This window comes from Camelina sativa, chromosome 18 (genome assembly GCF_030686135.1).
Source record: "Camelina sativa cultivar CO46 ecotype springtype chromosome 18, ASM3068613v1".
Lineage (NCBI taxonomy): Eukaryota > Viridiplantae > Streptophyta > Magnoliopsida > Brassicales > Brassicaceae > Camelina > Camelina sativa.
The window spans coordinates 13,478,820-13,506,746 of record NC_141897.1 but is presented as its reverse complement, the minus strand read 5'-3'; the positions used below and the strand labels follow the sequence as shown (position 1 = coordinate 13,506,746).

Here is a 27,927-nt window from a genome sequence, read left to right as displayed (position 1 = left end):
TTAGAATATATGATCAACTTCTATAGTTCTATTAGATGGTCCAAATCTTGGATTTTCATTTCCTAACATACTAATGAGATACTTTTGTGATGGTGCACATTATTATTTTATATATATATTTTTTTGGTAATTGTCATTTGTTTGTTGGTCATTGATTGGCAAAAACTATTAATGAACCATTGCAATTTTTCTTTTGAAATACATACAAATAAAATTAATCAACTTGAAGTCATTTTTTTTGGTATTGAATTTATAATAGATATCATCTCTAGTAGTCTGTCACACTTGTATATATTTATATGATATTATTTTAGTAAATTTTAGTTAGTCTAATTAAATTGATTTAATTATGGAAAATTAGAAAAAGTTAAAAATAGTGTTGATGGTGCTTTGTTTGTTAGAAAAAGTTGAAAAAGTTTAAAACGATGACATTTTATTTAATTGAGACTTAGATCTTTTTAAGGTTTATAACAGTATATTTTTATGATACTATTGAGTATTATTTTGTGATCAATTGGTTACGTCCTACGCTGATAATGTTTGAGAACGCGGGTTCGACCCACAATGTGTTGATTTCTGAACTTTGTATGATACTACCGAGTATTATTGTGGGATCAACTGGTTACGTCATATGCTAAACAAGTGGGAGATTGCGAGTTTGAATCACCGGAGTGTGGATTTTCAACAAATTTTTGGGAAGAAAACATAACAAAATGACGTCGTTTTTGCGATTTTGATGGCACGTCAATACACATGTGGATTCTGAGTCAGCATCTCTAACGGTTGACTTAAATCTGTTAACGTGGACTTTGAAATTGGCTCAATTTTATAAGTACATGTATGAAATTTGAATTTTACTAGGGTACAAGTCTAAATTAGCACTCTTGTTTGTACAAGAGGGAATTCACACTTTTGATGGGTGTACGAGTATGAAATGACCATTTTTCCTTTCATTTTCTCAAATAAATGAACACATCAACTTCTTCACATATAGTTTTATTTCATTAGATACAAAAATATACAAATTTATCTTCACTTAAAGCTTACCAATTCAAATCACTTTTATTTAAAATAGTGAGATGATTTTATTTTAAAACTAAAAAACCAATGTGACATTATAACAAACACTTAAAGCTTACCAATTAGAATATAGAATGTAAAATAACATAGATTTTATTTTTATTTAAATTCTTACAAAAACGCAAAAGTATTTCTTATTATAAAAAATTCACAATGTTAGTATTTTTTAAAAAATAAGAACAAACTAAAAAAAATTACGATCTTAAATAAGAAATCTACTACATATTAATTTAATGTTGGATTTTTAATATAATTATTTTCATACAAATTGAGTAAAGTTGAAAGACATAGGTCATTTTCAGAGTTAATTACTAGATAAGGATTTTGTCAATGGCATTTATAGTTTTTGCCATTTAACCTTAAAATTTTTAGATTTGCCTTTTTTTAAGATTTTAAAACATAATTTAACACATTATGTTTGGGTTTTCTTAGTTATCTTTTTCTTATAGTTTAGTATTTGATATGAAGTATGTATTTCAACGTAAAAAAATTATAAAAACACATATTTTTTTAAAAAAATAAAAAATGGCAAATTTATAAAATTTTAGTAAAAATGACATATTCATAATATTTGAGTGAAAAAAAAGCAAAATTCATAAGAATCCCGTCATTTTCATCTAAAATAATGAATAAATTTAATGGCACTTCCTAAATTGGGTATTAAAAAGCTTTCTTTGTAAAAAAAAAAAAAAAAACCTGTCCCTCCATTTACTTTTTTTGTTTCTTTTTCATTTGTTTATTCAAAAACTGTAACAAAAGAGAGGGAGCTAAAACAGTGTTGGTCTGAAGAAGAAGCTCTCTCTCTCTATAGATCCATCTCTCTTCCATGGCTAATCTCAATCATCGTGACTGATCTCTCTCTCTTTCTCCCTTTTGTTTTAATTTTACTTTCGCTCAAATCGATGCATCCGAATCATACCCCTAGAAGAACGAGAACCTCTCTGTTCCAAAGATCCAAAACGTTACCGACGCACTCGTATCGGAGATTTACTACTCCTGTGATTCCCACCTTCAGATATGACGAAAACGACGACGACTCCTTCTCCTCTGATCTCCGCCGTGACCACGAAGGTGATTCTAGTAACTTCACGGCAGGTCTCAATTCCGAGGAGAAACCAGTGGCGCTGCCGAGTCAATCCCCGAGTCAAAGGATAACTCGGTTGTGGACTCATTTCTCACTCACTCATTTCGTATGTTTATTATATGTTTTCCGAGCTTTTTTGTCTCTTTGTTCATATCTTGGTTCTTGTCTTTTTAGCGTTGTTGTATCCATTGATCTAAATGTTCTGTTTTACTTTACTATTCTTGCAGCTCAAGTTCAGTTGTTCGTTTTCTTTTACTTATGTCATGTTTCTTCGTGCTAAAGTTTCAAGACTTGAGGTATGTTTAATCTTTTCTGATTACAAGGTCAAAGAACCAATATTTCAAATGATATAATGATAAGTTTTCTTGTCACAGGCAGAGAACTTTATCCTTCTAACAAGATGTAACAGTAGCAGAGTTCTAGGAAGTGACAACAATGGGATTCTACACATGGAGGGAACTAATTCTAGAGCTGTTGTTTTATTCAGTGTGGTTATTACCTTTGTTTTACCGTTTTTGTTGTACATGTATCTTGACGATCTCTCTCATATCAAGAATCTACTTAGACGAACAGATCAGAAGAAAGAAGAGGTTCCTTTGAAGAAAAGATTAGCTTATTCATTGGATGTGTGTTTTTCAGTATATCCATACGCTAAGCTGCTCGCTCTTCTGTTCGCGACAGTGGTTCTTATAGTGTATGGTGGCTTAGCATTGTATGCAGTTAGCGACTGTGGAGTCGATGAAGCTCTTTGGCTGTCGTGGACTTTTGTGGCGGATTCAGGAAGCCACGCTGATAGAGTTGGTGTTGGAGCGAGAATAGTCTCAGTGGCTATAAGTGCAGGAGGGATGTTGATATTTGCTACAATGCTTGGACTTATTTCAGATTCTATCTCCAAGATGGTAGATTCTCTAAGAAAAGGGAAAAGTGAAGTTCTTGAAAGCAATCATATACTGATTCTTGGATGGAGTGATAAATTGGTATGCCTTTTATAATATATTTTGCGTTTACGTGTTGCCTTTGGCTATATATAGTTTAGAAACAGAGAAATTTTTTTTGTGTGTAGGGTTCTCTCTTGAAGCAGTTGGCTATAGCAAATAAAAGCATTGGTGGAGGTGTTGTGGTGGTGCTAGCAGAGCGAGACAAGGAAGAGATGGAGACTGATATTGCCAAATTTGAATTTGATTTAATGGGAACGTCGGTTATATGTAGAAGTGGCAGTGCACTTATACTCGCTGATTTGAAGAAGGTCAAGTTTCTAAAGCTTAAAAATTGCATAAGTCTTGGCTGGTGGTGAAGCTTCTGACAGTGAAAACCTTTGATCTACTGATAGGTGTCAGTTTCAAATGCGCGTGCTATCATTGTACTAGGATCTGATGAAAACGCAGATCAGGTTTGTTTATTGTTATGTATCACTGTCTATTCTATGGTGTTACTGTGTTTCTTTTGAAGTATTAATCACTTTCGGATATATTTTTAAACAGAGCGATGCACGTGCCTTAAGGGTTGTACTCAGTCTTACAGGAGTAAAGGAGGGTTGGAAGGGTCATGTTGTGGTTGAAATGTGTGATCTAGATAACGAGCCATTGGTGAAGCTTGTTGGTGGAGAACGCATTGAAACAGTTGTAGCGCATGATGTGATTGGACGTCTAATGATACAATGTGCTCTTCAACCTGGCCTTGCGCAGGTTAGTCACTTTCAAGTTAACTAAGTGAGGTAAGTCTATATGTATTCTTATGCTTTTAACTCTCCCTTAGTTTGTTCCTTCTTTCTATTGTCAGATATGGGAGGATATCTTAGGCTTTGAGAACGCCGAATTCTACATAAAGAAGTGGCCTCAGCTTGATGGTTACCGTTTTGAAGATGTCCTCATTTCATTTCCCAATGCGATTCCCTGCGGAGTTAAGGTTGCAGCGGATGGGAAGATAGTTTTGAATCCTAGTGACAACTATGTTCTTGAAGCAGGAGATGAGATACTTGTTATAGCCGAGGATGATGACACTTACGCTCCTGGTCCACTTCCGGAGGTATGCTTGCTTCACTTTATGTAACTTATGCATACATCATTTGCATAGTTCTAGTACCATATCATATTGTACTAGTACAATGCTTGGAGACCTTGAATCTTTTTACTATATCATATGCTTTGGGCAGTAGCTAGCTACCATATTATGCCTACATGATTTCAAATATCCCTGTTATTATTGGTTCATCGTTTACATAGAACCATATTCATATTGTAGGTGCGGATGTGTCATTTTCCTAAAATGCAGGATCCTCCAAAATATCCAGAGAAAATACTATTTTGTGGATGGCGCCGTGACATTGATGATATGATCAAGGTACATGATATATCAAAATAGAGAGGTGAACTATAGCCTAAATAAGTAGTAGTTATTGTTTCACGCAAACCTTGTGTTAACTAGTTATGGGGTTTGTTAATCCTATAGGTGCTAGAAGCTCTGCTTGCGCCTGGATCTGAGTTATGGATGTTTAATGAGGTTCCAGATCAAGAAAGAGAGAAAAAGTTGACAGATGCTGGACTAAACATATCCAAATTGGTGAATATAAAACTTGTGCATAGGCAGGGAAATGCAGGAGTCAGGCGTCATTTAGAGAGTCTCCCTCTAGAAACTTTTGATTCCGTAAGTTTTCTTGCATTTCTTACTCCTCTTTCTGGTTGATGTAACTTGTGAGAATAGATATGCCACTTTCCCACCATCTTCATGATTACCAAATCAAATTGCAGATCTTAATTCTTGCAGAACAGTCACTAGAGAACTCTATTGTTCATTCAGACTCTCGATCTCTTGCCACACTTCTCCTTATTCGGGATATACAGGTACATGTCCTATGTCGTTTCTAGTATATATTCAGTTGATTCCTTCTATTATGTACCAGTTCAGTTTGTTGTTTTGGTTTTTAGCATATTAAAATCTTTATGCAGGCATGTTTCTTTAGAAGATAACACATATACGACTACTAATTGGAGCTACTATTTTCTATATTTAATCAACAGTCGAAAAGACTTCCCTACAAAGATGCAAAGACAAGTGCTTTACGGATATCTGGATTCCCTAATTGTTGTTGGATCCGTAAAATGCAGCAAGCTTCAGATAAATCGATTGTGATAAGTGAAATTCTTGATTCAAGAACCAAGAACCTTGTATCTGTTTCCAGGATCAGTGATTACGTACTATCAAATGAGTTAGTTAGTATGGCTCTTGCGATGGTCGCAGAGGATAAACAAATAAACCGTGTTTTGAAAGAGCTTTTCGCGGAAAAGGTACATAAGAAAAGGAACTTACTTTGCTTTTTTTTAGAATGTAGATTATGTCAGTTTGTGCTGATGAGTATAGTCATTTCTGTTGTTGTTGTTGCAGGGTAATGAATTGTGCATAAGACCTGCAGAGTTTTACATATATGACCAAGAAGAGGTTTGCTTTTATGATATAATGAGAAGGGCACGTCAACGACATGAAATCATAATCGGTTATCGCCTTGCGGGGATGGACCAAGCTGTGATCAATCCTACTGATAAATCCAAGCTTACAAAATGGACTCTTGATGATGTTTTTGTAGTCATCGCCTCAAGTCAGTAACTTACAAAACCGTAGATGATCTCTCTGACCATTTGAACACCCCAAGAAGATTATGGTAAAGTTGAGTCCCCAATTTTTCCGCAACTTGGCCTGCTGACTATATTCTTAGAAGAAGCAAGAATCATTCAAGACCACAATTTATTTAGTCACTACTAAGCAGAGACAATTATTTGTACAGTAGACGACCAAAACACTCACTCTTCAATAAAAATATGTATCTTGTTTTAGTTCTACCACATGAAAAGCACCAACTAGACATTTTTTTGATATGCAAGAACAGAACAAGGTGGTTGCTCAATTGAGTTTTGTCATGAAAATTCAAATTGAATAACCAAAACAAAACAACCATTTTGAAGATTTAAGAATTTTGGTGGGGATAACAAACAAAACAGTCTCAAGCTCTTCTTCTTCGTTTCCTCTTCCCTCCGTCGCTTTCATCTGAACTAGAAGAAGATGATGAGTCTGACTCGGAACCAGAACTGTCAGATCCTGATTGTGACTCCGCAACTTGCTTCTGCTTTTGCATGATGAGGCGTGGCATGTTCTTCAGATACTCTCTGAGATTCTCTGTGATGCCTCCAAGACCAATGGCGGTAAAGAAGTTGATCGCAAACCTCGTGTTCTTTGGATTATCTTTAGGGAAGATAGATTCAAATGATTCCTGCATTGCTGAATCCTGAAGCCTCTCATTAAGTTCCTTAATCCCCAAGTCGTCTGACAGTTTCTGCAATCAACACAAAATTGTAATCAAATCAGCACAAGAATCTTTAAAAAAAACAGCAGTAATATTCATAGGTTCATATTAGACAGCTCTGAAATGGTAAAATGAAAGTTTCATGTTGAGGATAATATAAAGTTACCAGGAAAAGGATCTTAGTGAAGATACGAGATGAGGAAGTTGTGTCCTCTTCGGTTAACCTAATGTAAGCAAGAACATGCCAAGGGAGAGCATCTGTGCCAAGTAAATGAGCAAAAAACGTAGCCACGTTATGTAACTTGTTTGTCTCAAGACGGTGACTCATGGCATACTGCTGAACAAAGCACTTCTCAAAATTCGCTTGATGGATCCTGTTGATCATACATAAACGCTGGCCCAACAAACCGTAGTACCGAAGATAAGTTCTCTCCTGAGAGCAACATTCCAAGAGCATTATGCATAGTTCAACCTCTTGTCCTGGTTCAAGCTTAATGCTAAGTAACTTGTGTCCTGCTTCCTCAAAATCAACGCTAGACATAATGGTCAAGTAAATTGTCCTCCTTAGATTAACAAGATTAGTCTCTGTCTCGTCTCTTATTCTCATTTCTTCTTCTTCATCAGATTCATCATCTTTCTACTCATTGTTACCTTCTTTACTACCATCAGAGCCATCTTCATCATCAGACTCCTCGCCGAGTAACTCTTTCTTCAGCGCCTCGTATTTTTCTTCCTTGTCAACAAAGTCAGGATCAGGACTGAAAACATCAAGACCAGTTTCAGGATCGCTTTCTTGATCAAGAGAGACATCGTGTGAATATTTTTCTTCCACTAGATCTAGCTCCGGACGAACCGCCGGATGTCCCTGCAGAGAGTAAAACCATTCACACAAATTATTATCGTGTCCTAACAACAAAAGCATATACTATAATAATATATATCAGATTCCAAAGTTAATGTGTCTACGTACCTGAAATTTCTGTTTCCTAGTAACAAAGAGATCTTCAATCAAGTACTGAACTCTCTTATCAATGTCTCCCTCATGCAGTATACCACGAAACCGATCAAAAATCCCTGTATTGTTTAACAAATTGTAACAGCTTAGAAACGCAAATAAAAGCAGGTGAGAGAGATACAACCAAATTTTCAACATTACATTTTGATGATTTAATTATAATGCTGACCATTCACTCCGTTTGGTGTAACGTCTTGCAGAAACGCGCCACACTCGGTCACGAACGCAACAGCCACCTCGACACTTTCATCAGTAGGGTCTTCAAGAAGTACAGTGAGTAATTCAAGTGCAATAATCCACTCAGCGACTTGTTGGTTTACTAGGTGAGCTATGAATTTAACAGCAGCAAGCAACTGAGGCTTGTCGTTACGCGTATACGCTCTCTTAAGCTGCAAAACTACCCTTTTCAGTAAAAGTAACGCAACTTGAGGGAACTTGGAGTTGATAACAGCGACTAAAGCTGCAAATACGTCAGTGAAGCCAGGTGATGCCATCTGAGACTTGATACAAGAACGGCAGAAGAGTCCCCTGCCTCTGATGAGATTCTCAGAAAAGAGTTCAGGGATCACGTTCTTGATGTTGCTTGCGTTAACCTTGTTCACGAGTCCGTTGATGCTTTTACGAAGAGCATCCCATGTGAGACGTTGGTACTCGACGCTGCTCTTGTCTTTCACATCACGCATCATGCGCCCTAGCTTGAAGGGAGGAATATAAACTCCACCAGTCTTATCTCCTCCACCAATGATATCAAGATCACGTCGCGAGCTCTTACGGTTCTCGTGATCATCAGAAACCCTAACCCTACCAACAACGTGTTCTGTTTCCATTCTCGATCGCCTACCCATGGATATTAAAAGTAAGAACCTTTCTCGACGATAACGAGAGACAAATCCTGTAGCCTATCCAGCGATCTGAACAATCGCTAAAAGATCTGAAATCGGGCGAGCAACCGTGATAAGATGATCTGAGAAAATAAATCTTTCGATTTGGGTTTATGTTTTGGCCTTTTGAGTACACAATACGATGTTTTTTTGGCTCTAAAAAGTTAATTATTCTTTTATTTTATTTATTAGTATTGCAATTGCAGATATACATCCAAAAAGATTAACAGTTTTATTTAGGGAACTCAACTTTTTAAATACAATTCTGTTTTGTCACATTTAATATATTTAAAGTATATTATTATATTATAATATTTATACATTTAAAGCAGAAACTTAGTTAGTGGTGTTTTAGGGCAAGAAGCTCAAAATAATCAAAATCCTTTTCATCCAATTTTATTGGGCAAAACAATATATTACAGCTTCATACCAAAAAAAAATTATTTTATGTTACAAAATTATAAAAAACATATGTATATTGAAGTTGATATGGAGCCCATTTTCATTACAGTTTATAGTAATAATTATCTCTATTTTGTATTATAAATATAAATATATTGGTTCGAAATACACTTTTTCTCTATGAAAGTAAAAACTCTCTCATTCTTACCTTTTCTCTTAATGTATACACTTTCGTTTTCTTTATATTATCTAAATTTATTTATGATACAAAATTATTAAACTAAAACAGTTAAGATATTTTTAGTGTCAAAATAAGCGAAAAATATAGTATTTTTTAGATCTAATCAAAGTTCCTTGGTTCATTAGGTAGTTCAATAGATTTTGTCCGAACAAATGAGAAAGAAATCTATATAATAACAATTTGAATAAATACTAACAATAGTTGCGACTTTTTGTTGTATATTTCATTAAAATATTTTTTATATGTTTTTTTCTAAATTCATACAGTTGTAACTGTTCATTATAGAGTTGTGTCTTTTCATAATATTTTATTCATATTTTTCATCACAAATTTTTGTTCTAACGTATCTGTCTATTTAAATAGTCATGTTTTTTGAACTCTCGATATATTTGTCTCTCCTTCAACAACTAACAAATTCTTGTTTTCAAACAAATTTTTCGTTTTATGTTGTATCTAAATAATTTGAATATTAATATTCAATATATTCAACATTATTTTATAATCTAACTAAAAATTTTAAAAATGATTATTATAGAAATTTAATACAATATAATATATAGTTTACAGTTGCGTCTATTTATCATAACTTTTGTATAAAAAAAACTATTTTCATATTTAAAGTTTTTCTTTTTAAAATTTATGTACTTTTATTTAGTTTTCGTTGATAAATTTTCACTCATTATTAAATATATTTTATTTATTATAATTATTTATTAAAAATTATATTTACTCATTACAACCATTAGTTTAATATTCTTAGTTAGGATCAGTTTGTCATAATAGTGTTTTACTAGTAAATATAAATATGAATAATTGTTACAATGGTTGTAGCTCTTTACCACAATTCTTCATAAAATATCTTGTATATTTATAATTCTCCATAATATTTTATTATTATTAACTTTTTCTTTTGATGATTGTGTTTTAGTAACAATTCATGTTTAATATTTATGTAACTAAACCAACTTATTATTTTTCTTCCTTTCAAATAATTTTAGTTTTATTTGTAACACATACTTTCAAACTATTCTATTACTTTCAAATGATTTTACAATATATAATTTATTTTTGAAATACTTCCCTGCGATATCGCAGGGGTTCTGAGTCATAGTATATATAGGGACATTTTCAAAAATATTTCTTTTTAATATACAGAATGACTAAATTTTAAACCCTAAACCCCAAATACTAAACCACACCCCTTTAAAATTATACCCTAAATGTAAAATAGAGAACAAAAATCTAAAAAAAAATTATACAAATTAATTAATTTAACATATTTTAATTGTGTAAAGTAGGACAAAAATAAAAAATATTTAAAAAAGAATATTTTTGAAAAAGGGTGTCTAAAAAGAGGCATTTCTAACAATTTCTCGTATATATACTAAACTGGAATTTATACTCGCGCACGCGCAGGATTTTGATTTAAAATATTTCTTATCAATAGAAATAAAATCGAATAAGTTGATCATTGGGCTTCGTAAGCCCAATAATAATATCCACCAAGAATTTGTCGGGTCAAACGCTAGGAACTCCACCCACCGAGTTAACAGATAAACGTGCGGATCTCAACTATTTCGGATCGGGTAATCGAATTTTTCCAAGATTTCAGAAATCGTGGCGTCTCCTGCTACGGCGTTGCTCGTATAGCTTCTTTCTTTAATAAGAAAATGTGGTCCGAAGGTTTCACCGTTGTTGGCTCTCCTCTCCACGATTTCCGAAAACTCTGGCCCAGCCATCACCTCGAATACTGTAGCTTAATTTCTCTATGATTCATGTTCTTATACGTTAGGACCCCGTATAAGAATGAAAAAGGAAAGAAAAATCTATATAAATGTTGTACTTATTTTACTAATCTATATATAACATATATTTTCTAGTGTCGTAATAATTTTGTCGACAATCTTCTGACCTTTTATTTTTAAAAGAGTTCATTCAATATTCATATCCCATGAAAACATAATTTTAAAAGTTCTAACGTCAATGTCGATCATTGACCTAATTATAGAGACCATTTCAACATATTGATATTCTACATTAAATGCGAATATACAAATTTTTATGAACAGTTTTAGTGTTATGTCGCTACAATTAGGAATTCTAAATGCATCATCTGCCATAATAGAATTTTTGACTAAGTAAAAAATGCTTAAATGATGAAACGTTTAAACCCCACAATGAATATCTATTCACTAATCGAAGTTAAATGTTTTTCTAAAATTTCATATGTTATTTGCAGATGTTAATTTTGTGATGCAACCCAAGCTTCGTCTTCACAAAAAAGAAACATAGTGTACTTTAAATATATTGTTTGTATCAATGTTTTGGGTTAAAAGCATTTGATAATATATATAGAAATATATATGTTATATTTGTTATATATGTTTTATATCATGTTACAAAATTGTAACTCCAGTTGATGATATACCTTACACAAATCACATGCCACTTTTTGTAACGGCTTACATATCATTTTTTCTATATTTCCTAACCATTGATTTTGTTTTTTTTAGAGAGATTATTTTTTTGAAATTCTTTTTCATAGTTTTCCCAAAAGAAAGTGTGCCCCTTATAATGTATTTGTTTTAGATCAAAATTTTTAAGTTAAGTTAAGTTAAGTAATTAATTTTTTCTTTCTTATAAGTAAAATTTAATAATAAATCTTTATGGTATATGTTTCTTATAAACTAACTAGGTTTGAACCTGCGGTGTACCGCGGGACGAAGCTTAATTATGTTTTATAAATTAGGCTAAAATTAAATAGAACTTATATGTACAAAAACAAATATATATGTATTGTTTGTGCATGTCAGATATAATATATAAGCTTATTAATGTAATATAGGTTTTAACCCGCGGTGCATCCGAAATCATTTTTAGTTTATAACAAACTAAATGTGTTAATTTATACTAAGATGATTTGTAGGTGTAGTAGTTTACATCACATACTCTTTATTCGTATTTGACCCGTTTTAAAAATAAAGGTAGCAATGACAGTGCGTTGTAGAGAGCTTCTTCGTCTCTCATCCTAGTCGGTATACCACATGAATCCTAGCAAGTAATAGCAAATCCTAGCAAGTAATAGCAAACAAAAAAAAGCAAAAATACAATGTTTTAATTTATTTTTATTGTATAGTATTATTTCTTCTTTGTAGGTTGGTATATTTCATAGTTCGTATAGTAAATATGGATATAATCTATATCTTAATTAATTCCAAACTATTATTAGAAATATACAATATATAAAATAATTTCATAATTTTAGTGTTGGTTACTTTTTTTATTGTGTTTTAATATTTTTATTTTATTTTTTTTGAACACCGTATTGTGTTTTAATACATTTTCTTATTTTTATTGTGTTTCAATTTATTTTTCTTGTGTAGTATTGTTTCTTCTTTGTAGGTCGGTATATTTTGTAATTCGTATAGTAAATATGGATATAATCTATATGTCAATTAATTCCAAATTATTCTTAGAAATATATAATATATAAAATAAGTTCATAATTTTAGTATTAGTTTAATAATTTCAACCAGGCATGCTTGATTCGTCCTACAATAAATTAGAAAAAATGTAACCCGCAGAAAACTATCCTATTGTAGTATATACTATATAGTATGTCTGTATCTGCTCTACTTGTGTTTATAGGATTATAGACATCTTACTAAATCACTATCTCTGGTTTTGTTTGAAAGGTATCACCTTTATAATTTATATAATATAGTTAAAGCAAAAAACTAATATTAATAAGAAATAATTTTAAACATAAAAATGTTTTCCTTTTTGACTATTATTTCAACACTTATAAATATTCTTAGTCTAAGATTGAATAATATTACGTTTTTTTTAACAAACATGAATAATAATAAGTATTATTTAACAATATACTTGTAATCTAATTTGGTGTCATAATACGTATTTTTAACAATAATATTTGTAAATCTAAAAGATAAAACAATTAAATATGATCGAGGTACAGCAGAAAACAATTTTTCTACATGGGTTACATACTATAGTCATATAATTTGTATGATTATAATAAGATTTGTTTTTATTTTTGAGTTGGGGCAAAACAAAAAATCAGCGGAACAGAGACATAACCTAAAGTCATTGTAAAGTCCTTTTCCTCGGTTCCTCCTCCTCCTCCTCTCTTCCTCGGTTCCTCCCCCGTGACCATCAAAATCGGTCCATTACCAATCTTCTTCGTTTCTACCAATAGGCCGTTTTTAACCACCTTCCTCCACTGGATCAACCAATCATGTTCTCTTCATCCAATCATGTATGTTATACATAACGATTCTATGCCTCTGATTTTGTCTCATCTCATCACGAATGGTTACCAGAATGGAAAGAGCTACTCTTTATATCTTCAAGGTTAATCCTCAGTTTCTAGTTCCGATTGTGTAAGAACTCTTTTTCTCATTGAGTTTGCTACTTCTTAATTTGATTTGATTCTATACATATATTTGTAAGCTTTTTGGATATTATTGATTATGCCATATAATCCATATAACTATGTCAATACATTTTGTTTTTTCACAATTGCATTCATCTCTGTCTCCGTCAGCAACTAAAGAGCAAACACTGCCATGAGATCTCTCTCCACTTCCGTCCCCAAAGATGCATTTGAGGCATCTTCTTCTCGAGGAGAAGAGCCCTCCAAATTCGTGAGCTCTCTCACTGCTTGATGCTTTAGAATCCCAATTCTTTTATATGTCCCAGTTCTTCATTGAATTGGAAATTTGCATAGATCGATTGCTCATAGTATATTTGTTAGGCAATAACTGGTAGTAGTGACAGAACATCAGTTAGGCTTTAGGTATAAATAAAATAAAAAGCTTACAAATAAATGTCTGATGGTTTCTCTATATTAAAGTTTAGACATTTTTAGATGGCTATATTGTAAGACTTACCGGGTTATGAAGTTAAATGAGATGATGTCATTTGCTTGTCAAGGAATACTATTACTTTGGCTGGTTCTCTCAGCCTACATGTCTTTCAAGTTCATATCGATCTGCCAACTCACACATAGAAGGATAATGAGGTCAGAGTTGCTTCTAACCTCTAATCTCAACATTTCATGTAAAATCAGATGGTACATTCGAATATTGAATTCAAATTTAAATTGCAAGACTTCTCCTCTTGAATTTGAGGAACCAGTTCATCATATCCTTTTTCACATAAGGGTGAAGTTTGTACCCTGCAAATGACATAACCATAGGTTAGATTTATGATCATGAATACTGCTGAATGTGTATGTATACAACAATATAAGATCTTTATACTTACCTTGGCATCATCGAGTATCATGTCAAAGGTTTCACCAAACGTTGTTGTATGAATAGCCCTGATTCGCTACTTGCTAACCTTGTATTTGAGAAATGGTGAATGTTTGATGATTGGATCTATGCGTTTCATGAGGATATTTATAGGTGATTCATATATTAGTGTTTAGGTTAGAACCGATAAATGATAAACTCAAACACAAAATATTTGATACATTTAATAAAAAGGTTTATTCGCATAACTAACATTGCTTTAAGGAAAGTTTAGAATATTCTATTCTAGCTTTAAGGGATTTTTTTAGATTACAATTATATTTTGAAAGATTGATTAAGCGATGATTATGCAAATATCGTTAATTAGATGATTATTATTTATTTAGAAATAAAATCGAATAAGTTGATCATTGGGCTTCGTAAGCCCAATAATAATATCCACCGAGAATTTGTCGGGTCAAACGCTAGGAACTCCACCCACCGGGTTAACGGATAAACGCGCGGATCTCAACCATTTCGGATCGGGTAATCGAATTTTTCCAAGATTTTGACCAAATTACCCTTTCCAATTTCAATAAACACTCTCCTTTACGCATAAAGTGACAATCTGGAAAATTTTGGGCAATTTTCGATTTTGTACTTCTCTTTTATATATATAGAGATATTTCACTTCAATTTTATTTTCATGTTTAGATTTTTATAAATACAATTACATAACTTGTTTTTTTACTCCACCATGCATTAAAATCTTACTTACATTCTAAAACTCATTAACCCATTCTAAATTTTGGAATATAATCATTTTTTGGTTATAATTTTAATAATAACTTTATTACTAAAACAAATTGACAGTATTATTTTTACTATTTTAAAATTTTCATTTATTTTACTTAATTCATTTTTAGATAGTTATTATTTTTATTATTAACTAAAAAAATATATTATTGTTTATACTATTTTATAATTTAATTAATTTTAGTTAATTTGTTTATTTATTTATTTTATACTATTATTAATTATAAGTAATAAATATGCTATGAATGAATATTAAAAATAGTATTTTTGTATATAAAAAATTGATTAGGTGGATGCTGATTTGGAGAAAGGAAAAGTGAACAAAGTTAACTTTATATATATAAATTATTACATCGCCACAATTCCTAACTAAAAATGATATACACGTATTGATACTTACTGATGAATTTGCATGGTTACATGCACCAACAAGCATATGTTGTATATATCACCAGCAAAAAAAACAACAAATTCATCAGTCATACCATCTAGTGGAAAAGCCGAAAAGCTTTTATTTTTCTGCTAGGTACACATAGTATTAACTTGTTATATGTCTACATGTAACAATTGAATTAAGTACCTCGCAAAGAATAGGATTTATAAAATGACATACATGATAAACATAATTTATATGTTCAACGTTACAACCATCAATTTTGTCACTAATTTGTGTATTGCACGACAAAATTCGGTAAAGATTAGAAAATTAACATATAATGTGTGGACAAAATCTTATCAATATGCTTATATAATATTTAATATGGATGATTGGTCGTTAGTACACTTTCACAAAGTGTTTAAGTACATTTTTATATTATTGAATTGTGAGTTTGGATAAGAAAAAAATGGTTTTGCATTGATATATTTTTTGAATTAATAAGGAAAATGATATGGATAGTTATGATTTTTCTGCTCTTGTTGTTGTTTGGATCTTTGAAGTCCAACCAGTATCACCAAACACTACACTTCTTGCAAATCAATAGACACTTAAATGACCAATTATGAGTTTTTGCATTCATTGTAGTTAAAACCTCCACTTCTTGCATTCTAGTATAACTACTAATTTTTTTACGTAAAAAAATTATGAGTTTTTTTATAAAGTTTTAGGTTTTTTTCCCTTCATACGATAGCAAATTATATTTCCTTTTTTACACTAATTTTTTTCTCTTATAAATACTATGTGATTTTTTTTCTTAAGAGTGATGATAGAAATAGCTTAAGAGAGAAGGACACAGAGGAAGAGAATAAAACTTTTAATACCTCTCCAAAACTGATTATAATAAAATATGCAGTACCCTTGGAAAAAAAGAGACAAAATCTTTTTTAAGGTGAACCATATGTTTTTTTCTTGAATTTAAAATTAGAATTATAACAATTTGTGGATGTCCAAAAAAAAAGAGTGAGACGACAAATCTTAAAATCTTAAATGATCTAGTCTTACGATAAATTGCAAATTTTAGGACAAATCTTGTAGATTAGAGTAAAACTAGGTGTATCTTGATATCCGATTTCTATCATTAGAATTTCAAGTAAATATTTTCTGTAACTGATTAATTAACTGAATGCTTGTTTTTTATTTTCTAAAACATGTGATCTTAGTTGGATTAAACTGAGCATCCCACATCTATTTAAATTCTAATCTGCCAGTAGATTTCTTAACTCACAAGAAACTTAGTTTTTTTTCCTGCTAATAACACTCTCTTCTCATTACCAAATACTTTTTCACTTTATGTTTTACAATCACGGTGGACACAATGAGTTCCTCAGGAGAAGAACGAGGTGTTGTTATTGCGGAGCCCGAGCCGCCAAGAGGGAATAGAAACCGATTTGCTTTTGCTTGTGCAATCTTAGCATCAATGACGTCTATAATCCTTGGTTACGGTTCGTATTCGTTATGAATTCTTATCAGTCACTAAGGTTGGTTTGATTTTACGGTTTAAATATTCTTATCCTTACATTTTATGGATGTTGCAGATATAGGAGTGATCAGTGGAGCTGCAATTTTCATAAAAGACGATTTGAAACTGTCGGATGTACAACTTGAGATTCTTATGGGGATTCTGAATATCTACTCTATAATCGGTTCAGGCGCGGCCGGTAAAACTTCTGATTGGATTGGAAGACGATATACCATAGTGTTGGCAGGAGCCTTCTTCTTTTGTGGTGCTCTTCTCATGGGTTTTGCCACAAACTATCCTTTCATTATGGTGGGTCGTTTCGTAGCTGGTATCGGTGTTGGTTATGCTATGCTGATTGCACCTGTTTACACCGCCGAAGTCGCTCCTGCCTCCTCACGTGGTTTTCTTAGCTCTTTCCCTGAGGTACAATAGTTTCGTCCTTTATTATTATTTGAAATAAAGAATTTTACATGGAGGTTGATGATAATATGTTTCTTTTTTTATGCAGATATTTATCAACATTGGTATACTTTTAGGATATGTGTCCAACTACTTCTTCTCCAAGCTTCCCGAGCATCTCGGTTGGAGGTTCATGTTAGGGATTGGAGCGATTCCCTCGGTATTCCTAGCCATTGGAGTGTTGGCAATGCCGGAGTCTCCACGGTGGCTAGTCCTCCAAGGTCGCATTGGAGATGCTTTTTAAGTTCTTGGCAAAACCTCAAACACTAAAGAAGAAGCCATCTCTAGGCTCAATGACATCAAACGTGCGGCTGGGATCCCTGATGATATGACAGACGATGTTATAGTCGTGCCGAACAAGAAAACTGCCGGTAAAGGCATGTGGAAGGACCTTCTTGTCAGACCAACCCCGTCTGTTCGACACATCCTCATAGCATGCCTTGGTGTCCACTTAGCCCAGCAAGCCTCTGGAATCGATGCGGTCGTGCTTTACTCTCCGACCATCTTCTCAAAGGCTGGACTGAGATCCAAGAATGACCAGATTTTGGCTACGGTGGCTGTTGGAGTTGTCAAGACCCTCTGCAGGTAGCCGTTGAATCATTGTGGGCTTCAGGGTTGTGTTGGGCCTTGGACCTAGCAGGCCTTTTTTCAGAGTTGTGTCGTTTTGAGCTTTGCTCTTGACACTCCCCCGCAAACTTGGAGTGGATGGAACACCAACGCCAAGTTTGGTTCTGAGGATTTCAATTGGCCGTTGAGGAAGAGACTTAGTGAATATGTCTGCAAGCTGTAGATCAGCAGGGATGTGATTAACAATCAACTTACCAAAAGCTACTTGTTCACGAACGTAGTGGTAGTGCGTGGCGAAGTGTTTTGTGCGAGCGTGAAAGGCTGGATTTGCTGTGAGGTATACTGCTGAAAGATTGTCACAGTAAAGCTCTGGTGTTGAGGGAAGAGAAACACCTAGATCTTGGAGTAAGTTTACCAGCCAAGTAGTCTCAGAGGCTGCTTCAGACATGGCTTTGTACTCAGCTTCAGTGGAGCTCTTGGAGATTGTGTCTTGTTTCTTCGAAGACCAGGATATCATATTGCTTCCAAGAAAAGTACAAAAGCCACCAGTGGAGCGACTAGTGGATTTACAACCGGCGTAATCACTATCGTTGTATACGTGCAGCTTGGAATTTGTATTTCTGTCAAACGAAATCCCCATGGTTGTAGTGCCTTTGATATACCTGAAAATTCGCTTGAGAAGATTGAAGTCTGAGACAGATGGAGCATGCATCTTTTGACAAACATAGTTAACAGCAAATTGCAGATCAGGTCTTGTTAATGTGAGATACTGCAGACGACCTGCCAAGCTTCTAAAGTATCTAGGATTAGAGAATTCAACATGTTGCTGTGGTGTTTTCTTGAGTTTCTGAGGAAGAGGAGTGGCAACAGGGGAACAAAATGACATAGCTGCTGCCGCAGGGAGGTCTTCGGCATATTTTTGTTGAGATAAAAACAGACCGTTCTCATGATACTGAATTTGAATGCCAAGGAAATAATGGAGTTTTCCAAGATCCTTCATTCTGAACTGCTTGCTTAGCTCATCAAGCAGGTTTGAGAGTAATGCTGATGAATTTCCTGTAATTGCCATATCATCAACATAAAGCAGCAACATAATGATGTCTTTATCTTTGAAACAGACAAACAAGGAGGGGTCCCTTAGACTGCAAGTGAAGCCAAAGTCTAGTAAAAAGTTACTAAACTTGTCGAACCAAGCCCTTGGGGACTGTTTGAGGCCGTAGAGGGATTTATGTAAGAGACACACATGATCAGGAAAATCCTTGTTGATAAATCCAGTTGGCTGTTTCATATATACTGTTTCGGTAAGATCTCCATGGAGGAATGCATTTTTTACATCCATTTGCTTAATTTCCCAGTTCATGATGGCTGCAAAGTGAAGAACAGCTCTAACTGTTGCTGTTCTAACCACTGGACTGTATGTCTCTAGATAATCAATGCCCTCTTCTTGCTTGAATCCTTGACCAACTAGTCTGGCTTTGAACTTATCTAGTGAACCATCTGCATTGAGCTTGACTCTGAAGACCCATTTGGACCCTAAGACATGCATATCGGGTGTTGGAGGAGTCAGAGAGAAGGTGTTTGCTTCTTTACAGTTATCCATTTCTTCATTCATTGCTGCTGTCCAGTTTGGATCTTTTAAAGCAGCTGTTACTGTTTCAGGTTTAGGATATGATACCTTGTGAGTGAGAAATGCATATCGAGGATTCGGTTTTGAGATGCCTGACTTTGATCGTGTGGTCATGGGATGAGTTGGAGCTTCTGCAGGAGCATGGAGATCGACCTTGTCACTGAGATCATCGTTGGTGTCTGAAGTCTGCACATTTTAGGTCGATGATTGGGAGCTGTTGCCAATAAGAACAAGGTCAATGCTTGCCGTACACTCAGTACTCCCATCAGCAACCTCAAGTGGCAATTCAGGCACTGTAGTTGATGGAGTAGGACTGATGGCATCAGTAGTAGCAGCCGCTGTAGTGAGTGGAATTGCAGAGGCTGGTAGTTGAGTAACAGTCTCGGAATGTTTACACGTTTCAGAGATATCTTAAAATTTTCTGAGCCATGCACCATACAAGGGTGTAAGTGATGACCGTTGAAGATAACTGTATGTGCTGGCGAAGGGAAAACATGCTTCATCAAAGATAACATGATGACTGAGATAGACTCTCCCAGTTGGAGGATATAAGCATCTGTATCCTTTGTATTTCTCTGTATAGCCTAGAAAAACACACTTAAAATATCTTGGATCAAACTTGTTTTGAGTATATGCTCTTAGAGTGGGAAAGCAAGCACATCTGAAGGTTCTTAGAGCAGAGTATTCGGGAGTTTTACCAAAGAGAGCTTCATGAGGACTTTTGTGATCTTTGAGAGCACTTGTGGGTAACAGATTACAGAGAAAATTTGATGTGACGAAAGCTTCCACCCAAAAACTTTGTGGAGTAGCACTTTGAAACATTAAGGTGAGTGTCATTTCTGTTAGATGTTTATGCTTCCTCTCTGATATCCCATTCTGTTGCGGTGTCTGAGGGCATGACATGAAATGTTGAATACCAGCATTTTCAGATGAGTAAGAAATTTGTTACTCATAAATTTGCCTCCCCATCTGATTGAAATGTTCCAATTTTTGTTTGCAGCAAATTTTCAACAAGGAGCTGGTACTTGATGAAAGTAGAACAGAAATCAGACTTCTTCTTTAAAGGATAAAGCCAACAATATCTGGAAAAATTGTCAATAGAAACTGCATAAAATCTGAATCCTTGAACAGAAGAAACAGGAGAAAGACGCCATAGATCACAGTGCACTCTTTCTAGGGGTCTTGAAGCAAGAAAAGTAGAAGAACTAAATGGCAATCTTGAACTCTTCCCAAGCTGACATGATTCACACACATTGCTGGTACTTTTATTTACTTGAATTGCCTTATTTGTAGAGATAAATTGAAGCACTTGTTGATTTGGATGTCCTAGTCTTTGATGCCACACCTCATCACTTGTCTTGATCTGTCTTGTAGAGTATAGCATCTGGTACTTCAGATCATCCAACTTATAAAGACCGTTATTTTCCCTTCCCTTTGTCAGGAGTTTGTGCGTTGCTTTGTCCTTAATAATAACATCAAGATCATCAAAGGTGACAGCACATGGATAATCTTTAGTTAACTTTGAAACAGACAGTAGATTCTTTGCTATTTCAGGAAAAACCAGCACGTCTTTGAGAGGAATGTTACCTGACGTTGTGGGAAGATTGGCAGAACCAACATGGGTGATTGGAAGGAAATTTCCATCACTTGCCATTACCATGTCAGTCCCATGATATGGCTGAGTTTGTTGAAGACGTTGAGCGGAGCTGGTGATGTGAGCCGTTGCAGCAGAATTTGGATACCAACTGTTGTCCTCCGTAACATCAGTAATGTGGAGAGCAGAGAAAGCTGCTGCATTGATTGCAGGTTGAGCCGGTTGTTGATATTCTTCGTCGAACCTGTACCAACACTCAAAAGCATTGTGTCCTCTTTTCCCACAGATTTGACAAACCGGCTTTTCACTTGTGCTGACAGGTCGAGGTGAGCTTGTGGAGGATGAAAATTGTTGGTGAAAGTCACGACCTCTGGTGGAATAACTACCTCGTCCTCTACCTCTGTTTCCACGTCCTCTGTTTGAGTAGTTAGACGATCTCATAGTGTTGAAAGCCAAGTGTGGTGAGACATCAGCGGAGACAGAGTAACCTTGGAGTCTATCATCATATCCGGTAAGACAAGATATCACATTGTCGTAGGTAGGTGCAGGCAATCGATCCATTGAGTCTTCAATAACAGTGATAATCGGCTCATACTCACAACCTAAGCCTCTTAAAGCTGCAAATATCTTCATCTTTTCACTAACTGGGTCTCCTATAGAAGCTAGTTGATCACAAATATCCTTGATTCCTCTAAGGTAGTCTGACATGCTTTTATCTAGTTTTTCAGCATTTTGTAGACGTCTTTGTAACTCAAATAGCCTAGAGGATGATGTCCGGTTAAAGTGAGAGATTAAGGTTTCCCATACCTCTTTAGCAGTTGCAGAGCCGACCACCAGTCGCAAAACGTTCTCAGTCATGGAGCCAAGCAGCCATGCCTTAACTACTTGATCAGATCTGGACCAGCTTTCAAAATCTGGGTTGAGTATGTCTTCGGTTGTGCCAGTATTGTTGTTGCGAATAGGAATCTTCTCAGCAGGTGATTTGACAGCTCCATTGACAAAGCCAAGAAGGGCTTGAGTGCGCAGAAATGATTCAAACTGAGACTTCCAAATGATGTAATTTTGTTCGGTGAGTTTTATAGTAACACAGTTTGAAATGTGAAGAGAAGGGGAAAAATAAGGTTCCACGGTTCCGTCCATGGCTCTGATACCATGCAAGAAATAAGAAGAGAGAATATATGAAAGATTGTTTCTTTGTTATTCAATCCTTGAAAACGACATTACACTCTATGCTTTGCTTTTATATTGGTTACAAGAGTTTTAACCTAGAGTCTAGAGTCTTCCAATGATTGCTGCTCTGGCACAATGATGTTATGTGGCTTCATTGTCATCATATGATTCAAGTGAGGCAAACCGATTCTGTGTCGTTACTGCCGTACTAGTACTCTCTGCAAATCTTTTCTTTTTATCTTGATTTGCAGGTAGCCGTTGAATCATTGTGGGCTTTAGATTTGTGTTGGACCTTGGACCTAACAGACTTTTTTTCAGAGTTGTGTCGTTTTGAGCTTTGCTCTTGACATTCTTCACTTTTCTCCCGGAGACACGTGGTGTGCCTTTAGAAGAAATAGAGAGTCTCTTCGGGAGCTACAGCGCAAACAAAACGAATAATGTTACGAGTAAGGGTAAAGAAGTTGTTGATGAACTATGAGAGTGAGAAATTTTTTGTTTCCATTTTATTATTTGGTCAATGGAACGTCAAAAGATTCTCGTAATCGAGTCTTCATAGGGCGAGTGCGATTACAAAGAAGATTAGCAGAGGATTTGACTTGTCATGTTTAATCGAACATCTTGTGTTAGCTTTAATAAGTTTTTTTTGCGAATAAGAGTAAGAAACTTTTCTTCTATAGTTTTTATTAATATTAATTACTTTGGTTGGACGGATTATAAAGGTGCGTTTCTGTTATTTGCAAGTTTATAACTCAAGGGTGTGTTTATTGTGACAAAAAAACAATTTTCATGTAGTAGAAGATTCTAATGAAGATCAATGATCTTTCTAATAATTTAATATAAAAACTACCAAAGCAAGTTTATCTTTTAATCTTTGTTTTCTAATAATTTATCTTACTATATTTTTCATTAAAAAACATCAATTTCAAGTGGGTAATTTTGTTACATATTAGGTTTATTTTTTTATCTTCAAAATTTTTTAAATTTATAATATTCTATAACTATATTTTTTAAAATTTATAGTAGTTAATACAAAATTAATGTTTTTGTCCGTTTTCTGATTTTCGTACAATTATAAATTTCTTATAATTATATTTTTATATTGTAAAAACACAATTTCACTTAACATATAGCAAAATTATCTATCAATAAAATTGACATATTTCGCAATCACATAAGTTACAAACTTTAAATATCAAGCTTAACATATATTAAAACTAATGTTTGATCTGTGTTATTATTATTTTATTATGTTTTGTCATGTTTTTATTTACTATTTTTTAATTTTTGTCTGTTTTTTTTTGTAAAATTCTTTTGATATTGTGCTTCATGGATTTGTTGGTTAAGAAATCTAGTAATAATAATAATGAAACAAAAAAAAAACCGATTGGTTGGAGTGAGAAGCAAATGGTCAAAATGTCATAATTAGTTTCGTTGGAGCAGCTCTGTTCAAAACAAAACTGGTTATCTCGTTTCGTCTCCCACATTTGTGCAAAACATCAAAAAAAGATCTTTACTTTAAGATTGCCCACCATGAATTGCGTAATCACACAGGATGATGAATTGGTCTCTCCTTATCCCCTTCTCTTCAAATCTCTCTCCTTCGTCCCAATCTCTCACTATCTCATCTTCCTCTTCCTCACAATCTTAGTTTTCCTCTACTTCTTCCTCGAGATTCATTTCCCTAAACCAGATCCTATCTCTCTCACTTTCAATCCCAGCTCTGAGTTATGTCAGTTTATTGTCTCCAAGTGTCGTCTCCTTCACGGACGGTATATGTTTTTGTTTTTGAACTGTTCTTGATCCATTATCTCATAAAAAAATACAATCTTTCACTTTCTTATGTTAAAGATTTGTAATTTTCAAAAATTTGGCAGATACTTTCCTACGTTCTGGCTTTCAAGCCCTCATCTTCAAACAGCTTTCCTTAGCCTTTTTGGGAAATCGCCTCATTTCTCCTATAAGCGGTGAGCTCAAAAGACCACATCTTTTACTTTCTCAGATCTTGTAGGCACAAACTCTTATTATGTGTTCTTAAGAAATTGATGTAATCTTAGTAAAGATTTGATCTTTTCTGTTGTCAGGATTCTCTATCAGGCAACAGATGGTGGCACAATTGCTTTGGATTGGTTAATGCATTCTGATGGTTGGTGTTAAGTAATAATAATAACACATTTGCTGTTTTCAGTTTTTTTTCTGATTCATGGTATTTCAACTATTTATTGTTCTCTGCAGTTGTGGAAGGCATATCTCAGGTGGTCAATGGCTCAACTCCTGGAACTGATAGGACTCCAATTGCTATTGTGGTGCCAGGGCTCACTAGTGATTCTTCTGCTGCAGTAACTTTCATCACTCCTTTGTCTCTGTTTCAGTTTCTTTTTCTTTGAGATAATCTCATGTATCTCTTGTTTTTGTTCTGTTCTATTTCTACAGTATATTAAACATATTGCGTTCAGGCTGGCAAAGGAAGGATGGAATCTTGTTGTGCAAAACCATCGTGGACTTGGAGGGATATCTTTAACCGTGAGTTTCTTTGTATTGATTTTGACTTCTAGCTTTGGTTACCTTTATCTAGGTGATGTTTTGGATCGCAACTGATTTTATATTTTAATGAGTTGCTAGAATAATATTCATGATCTTAGACTTCGTGTTACCGTCAATCTTGCTATCAAATTCGCCATTACATGTTCTGGAAGAAGCATGACTTATCAAAGGGATTAATTGGCTTTGCAATCTTATTAATTATGCATGTGGTTTGGGAAATTATGAGTCATTGACTGACTGACTCTTTAAATCATTAATCAGTCGGACTGCGTCTACACTGCTGGGTGGACAGAAGATCTTCGGAAAGTAATTGATCACATCCATACTCAGTTCCCAGAGGCTCCTTTGTTTGCTGTTGGGACAAGCATTGGTGCCAACGTTCTGGTATATCTCGCCTCTTATGTACCTTTTGATTCCCTTAGTCTTGCATCAAATATAGTGGTTATAATTGGTTCATGTGGTTTATCTTGCTTTTGTAATTTATACGTCATCCAGGTAAAATATCTTGGGGAGGATGGGCAAAATACACCTCTTATTGGAGCTACTGCTGTGTGCTCTCCTTGGGATCTTCTGGTCAGTAGACCTTTACGTCCACTCTAACTAACATTCTGTGATATTGTTAACTGTTTAAAATTCCTAGTGGAAAATTGTCTCTCTTCATTTCAAGAATAAGGTTCTTGTTTCACATCATCTTTTACAAATTCTTGCTTCTAGTATGATTATTTTCACCATTACATTTTTTGAATCGAATTCCTAAAATCGGTATGGATAATCTAGAAAAGAAAATCAGTCAGCTTTACTGATCGAAATGGATATTGTTTGCAGATATGTGATCGATTTATCAACCGCAAAGTCGTGCAAAAATTGTATGACAGAATGCTTACCATTGGTCTACAAGGTTATGCACAATTGTATGTCTAAATTCTTGTCTTGTATTGTTAATTTTATATTCTTTATGTACTTTTGCTTTCTTTAGTTATGTCTTTCTTGTTTCCATTACACATGGTTGTACCTGCAGGCACCATTCCATCATTTCTCGTATAGCCGATTGGGAAGGAATTAAGAAGGTGGGTTCTGATTTTATATCAATTTACCAAAAATCAAGTAAATTGACTTAAAAGATTAACCATTCATTATGTGTCTTGTTTTAGTCACGTTCAGTTCGAGAGTTTGACAACTACGCCACCAGACTTGTTGCCAAATTCGAGGTGCAGTTTGCTAAACGTTCTCTTTTACCCTTTGTTTAATATATCCCATCTTTCCATTTAAGCAGTGAAAAATCCAATCTTTAACGATGCAGACAACTGATACATACTATAGACGTTCAAGCAGTGCGCAATATGTGGGAAATGTCGCTGTTCCACTCCTTTGTATCAGTGCTTTGGATGATCCAGTTTGTACTAGGGAAGCTATTCCTTGGGATGAATGTAGGTAAGATTACATATGCTTTGACCCTCTCCAGTTTTCAGCTCTAGAACTGATGGACTACATTAATTTGCTCACTAGTCTAGTTGACCTAATTTTGTTTTAGCCTTGTAGAGCCTCTGATAAGTCTTCAGATGAAACCATTTAGCTGTTAGGTAATGCCACATCACCTCACTATCCTTCAGAAGTTAGATCGAGGAAACAATGATCCGAGTATTTGGGGAATTGGTTTTGATATGGGAGAGTAGGAGATGCTCTAGAAAGTCATATTATCTGGTTCTTGAGTTGGTGATTTTCTGTTAAACTGAGTTGGTTAGTTTCTCTGTTGTATTGAGTTTCCATGCGTGGCTATATTAGGAGGTGAATGGCTCACGTAGGCGAAATTTGATGAGTTTCTTAGTTGTATCTTTCTGTAGCGCATTGTGATGAGACTGATGTTCCAATGTCTCAACTTTTGCAGGGCAAACAAAAACATAGTTCTGGCAACCACAACACATGGTGGTCATCTTGCTTACTATGAAGGGATGACAGCAACAAGCATGTGGTAATCTATCTGCCTGCGTCTCTTAGATACTCTTCACACATTTTTATCCGCAAGGAGTTTCTTAGGAGTGGAATTGATAAATGTGAAACTGTAATGTCTAGGTGGACAAGGGCTGTGCAAGAATATTTTGAAGTGCTACTCTCCAGCCCCTTTGCAGACAGAAGACAGAAGGTATGAGAGAAATGAGTTTTTGTCCGTTTCCATGACATCACCCCACTCTTAGTCTCTCCTAAGACATGCATCATATCATTCTTTCAGATGCAGATCATCCCAGAACCATTGGGATCTTCGATTGATCAGGGACCTTTCGTGGATACTGGAGAAGACGGGATGGTTGCAGCATCAAGTGAAGTGGGCACAACAAGAGCTGAAGCAGCACAAGAGGATCCTGCTCCAATTGATGAAAAGACAAGTAATTATCCACACAAGGACAATACTCCTCAAGTTTATAACAGTTTACTCGGTCCTTTGAAGAAGAGAGTGGATGAGCTTTCAAGATACAGCCGGAAATCGATTTGGCTATTGGCATACATTGCTATAGTCACGACGTGGCCATTTGTAGGACCTGCACTTTTGTTATCAATCAAGAAAAGATTTAGAAAGCTAGTAGAAAAATAGAAATCATATTCTACTCGTGCAAAGTAACAATATACAGAGATGACTTATGCCATCCATACTTTTGATTGTAACCTACTTGAGATAAGCCTGCGATAAGCTATTTGTCGTCAATATTATACAGAACTTCTCAGGACTTTCCCACATCAACATCAAGATGCAAAGAACAAAGTAGTGTGCACAGATTAGCTTGCTTGTATGAGACAATCTGTTTCAGGGTTTTTTTTTTTGGTGGCAATTTCTCTTTAGAATGGTCCTACGGTTTCTTGAACATGCTTTTCTGAGGCTTGTTTGTAAGGGACACTTACCTAGAAAGAACAAGTCGAGTAAGACACCCAACAATTGGAAGAAGAAAAGACAGGTTGTTTGTAGGCTTGTTTGAATGCAGAAAAATAATTTCCATATTAAACGAAATT

The 27,927-nt window shown here is 34.6% G+C and overlaps 3 protein-coding genes and 1 pseudogene across 31 annotated transcripts; 3 read left to right on the top strand and 1 right to left on the bottom strand.

Moving 5' to 3' along the window:
• Positions 1–1,777: 1,777 nt before the first annotated feature.
• On the top strand, positions 1,778–6,000 carry LOC104760986 (putative ion channel POLLUX). Of its 27 annotated transcripts, none has more exons than XR_015588993.1 (12): positions 1,778–2,270; positions 2,392–2,460; positions 2,539–3,141; positions 3,228–3,410; positions 3,495–3,554; positions 3,646–3,849; positions 3,944–4,189; positions 4,406–4,504; positions 4,613–4,807; positions 4,928–5,004; positions 5,110–5,448; positions 5,546–6,000. XR_015588993.1 is itself a non-coding variant. In XM_010483996.2 (12 exons), the coding sequence occupies exons 1-12, from the start codon at positions 1,983–1,985 to the stop codon at positions 5,762–5,764; spliced, it is 2,526 nt and encodes an 841-aa protein (XP_010482298.1). In that variant the 5' UTR covers positions 1,783–1,982; the 3' UTR covers positions 5,765–6,000. The 27 variants fall into 27 exon arrangements, 8 of the variants coding, with proteins under 8 accessions (XP_010482298.1, XP_087355591.1, XP_087355593.1 ...); XR_002036396.2 differs by having other exon boundaries at positions 1,781–2,270; positions 5,182–5,448; XM_010483996.2 differs by having other exon boundaries at positions 1,783–2,270; positions 4,912–5,004; positions 5,182–5,448.
• Positions 6,001–6,027: 27 nt separating this feature from the next.
• On the bottom strand, positions 6,028–8,425 carry LOC104763314 (pre-mRNA-splicing factor cwc22-like). Its single transcript, XM_087499469.1, has 5 exons — positions 7,643–8,425; positions 7,429–7,532; positions 7,122–7,323; positions 6,625–7,091; positions 6,028–6,488 (listed from the first exon to the last, which is right to left on the bottom strand). Exons 1-5 carry the CDS (start codon positions 8,316–8,318, stop codon positions 6,159–6,161), a joined length of 1,779 nt encoding a protein of 592 aa, XP_087355595.1. The 5' UTR covers positions 8,319–8,425; the 3' UTR covers positions 6,028–6,158.
• An 8,207-nt stretch (positions 8,426–16,632) lies between these two features.
• Positions 16,633–22,571, top strand: LOC104763313 (putative polyol transporter 2; annotated as a pseudogene). The gene is made up of 9 exons (XR_015588489.1): positions 16,633–16,952; positions 17,046–17,392; positions 17,478–19,025; positions 19,114–19,569; positions 19,655–20,448; positions 20,623–20,881; positions 20,997–21,428; positions 21,537–21,912; positions 22,035–22,571. The product of XR_015588489.1 is annotated as a putative polyol transporter 2 (transcript).
• A 1,156-nt stretch (positions 22,572–23,727) lies between these two features.
• LOC104760985 (embryogenesis-associated protein EMB8) lies at positions 23,728–27,647 on the top strand. Of its 2 annotated transcripts, none has more exons than XM_010483993.3 (14): positions 23,728–24,155; positions 24,261–24,350; positions 24,468–24,529; positions 24,619–24,722; positions 24,817–24,906; positions 25,189–25,311; positions 25,423–25,500; positions 25,753–25,838; positions 25,946–25,994; positions 26,079–26,135; positions 26,228–26,358; positions 26,813–26,896; positions 26,998–27,067; positions 27,155–27,647. In XM_010483993.3, exons 1-14 carry the CDS (start codon positions 23,917–23,919, stop codon positions 27,512–27,514), a joined length of 1,623 nt encoding a protein of 540 aa, XP_010482295.1. In that variant the 5' UTR covers positions 23,728–23,916; the 3' UTR covers positions 27,515–27,647. The 2 variants fall into 2 exon arrangements, 1 of the variants encoding a protein (XP_010482295.1); XR_015588988.1 differs by having other exon boundaries at positions 23,778–24,155; positions 26,228–26,354.
• Positions 27,648–27,927: the final 280 nt, after the last annotated feature.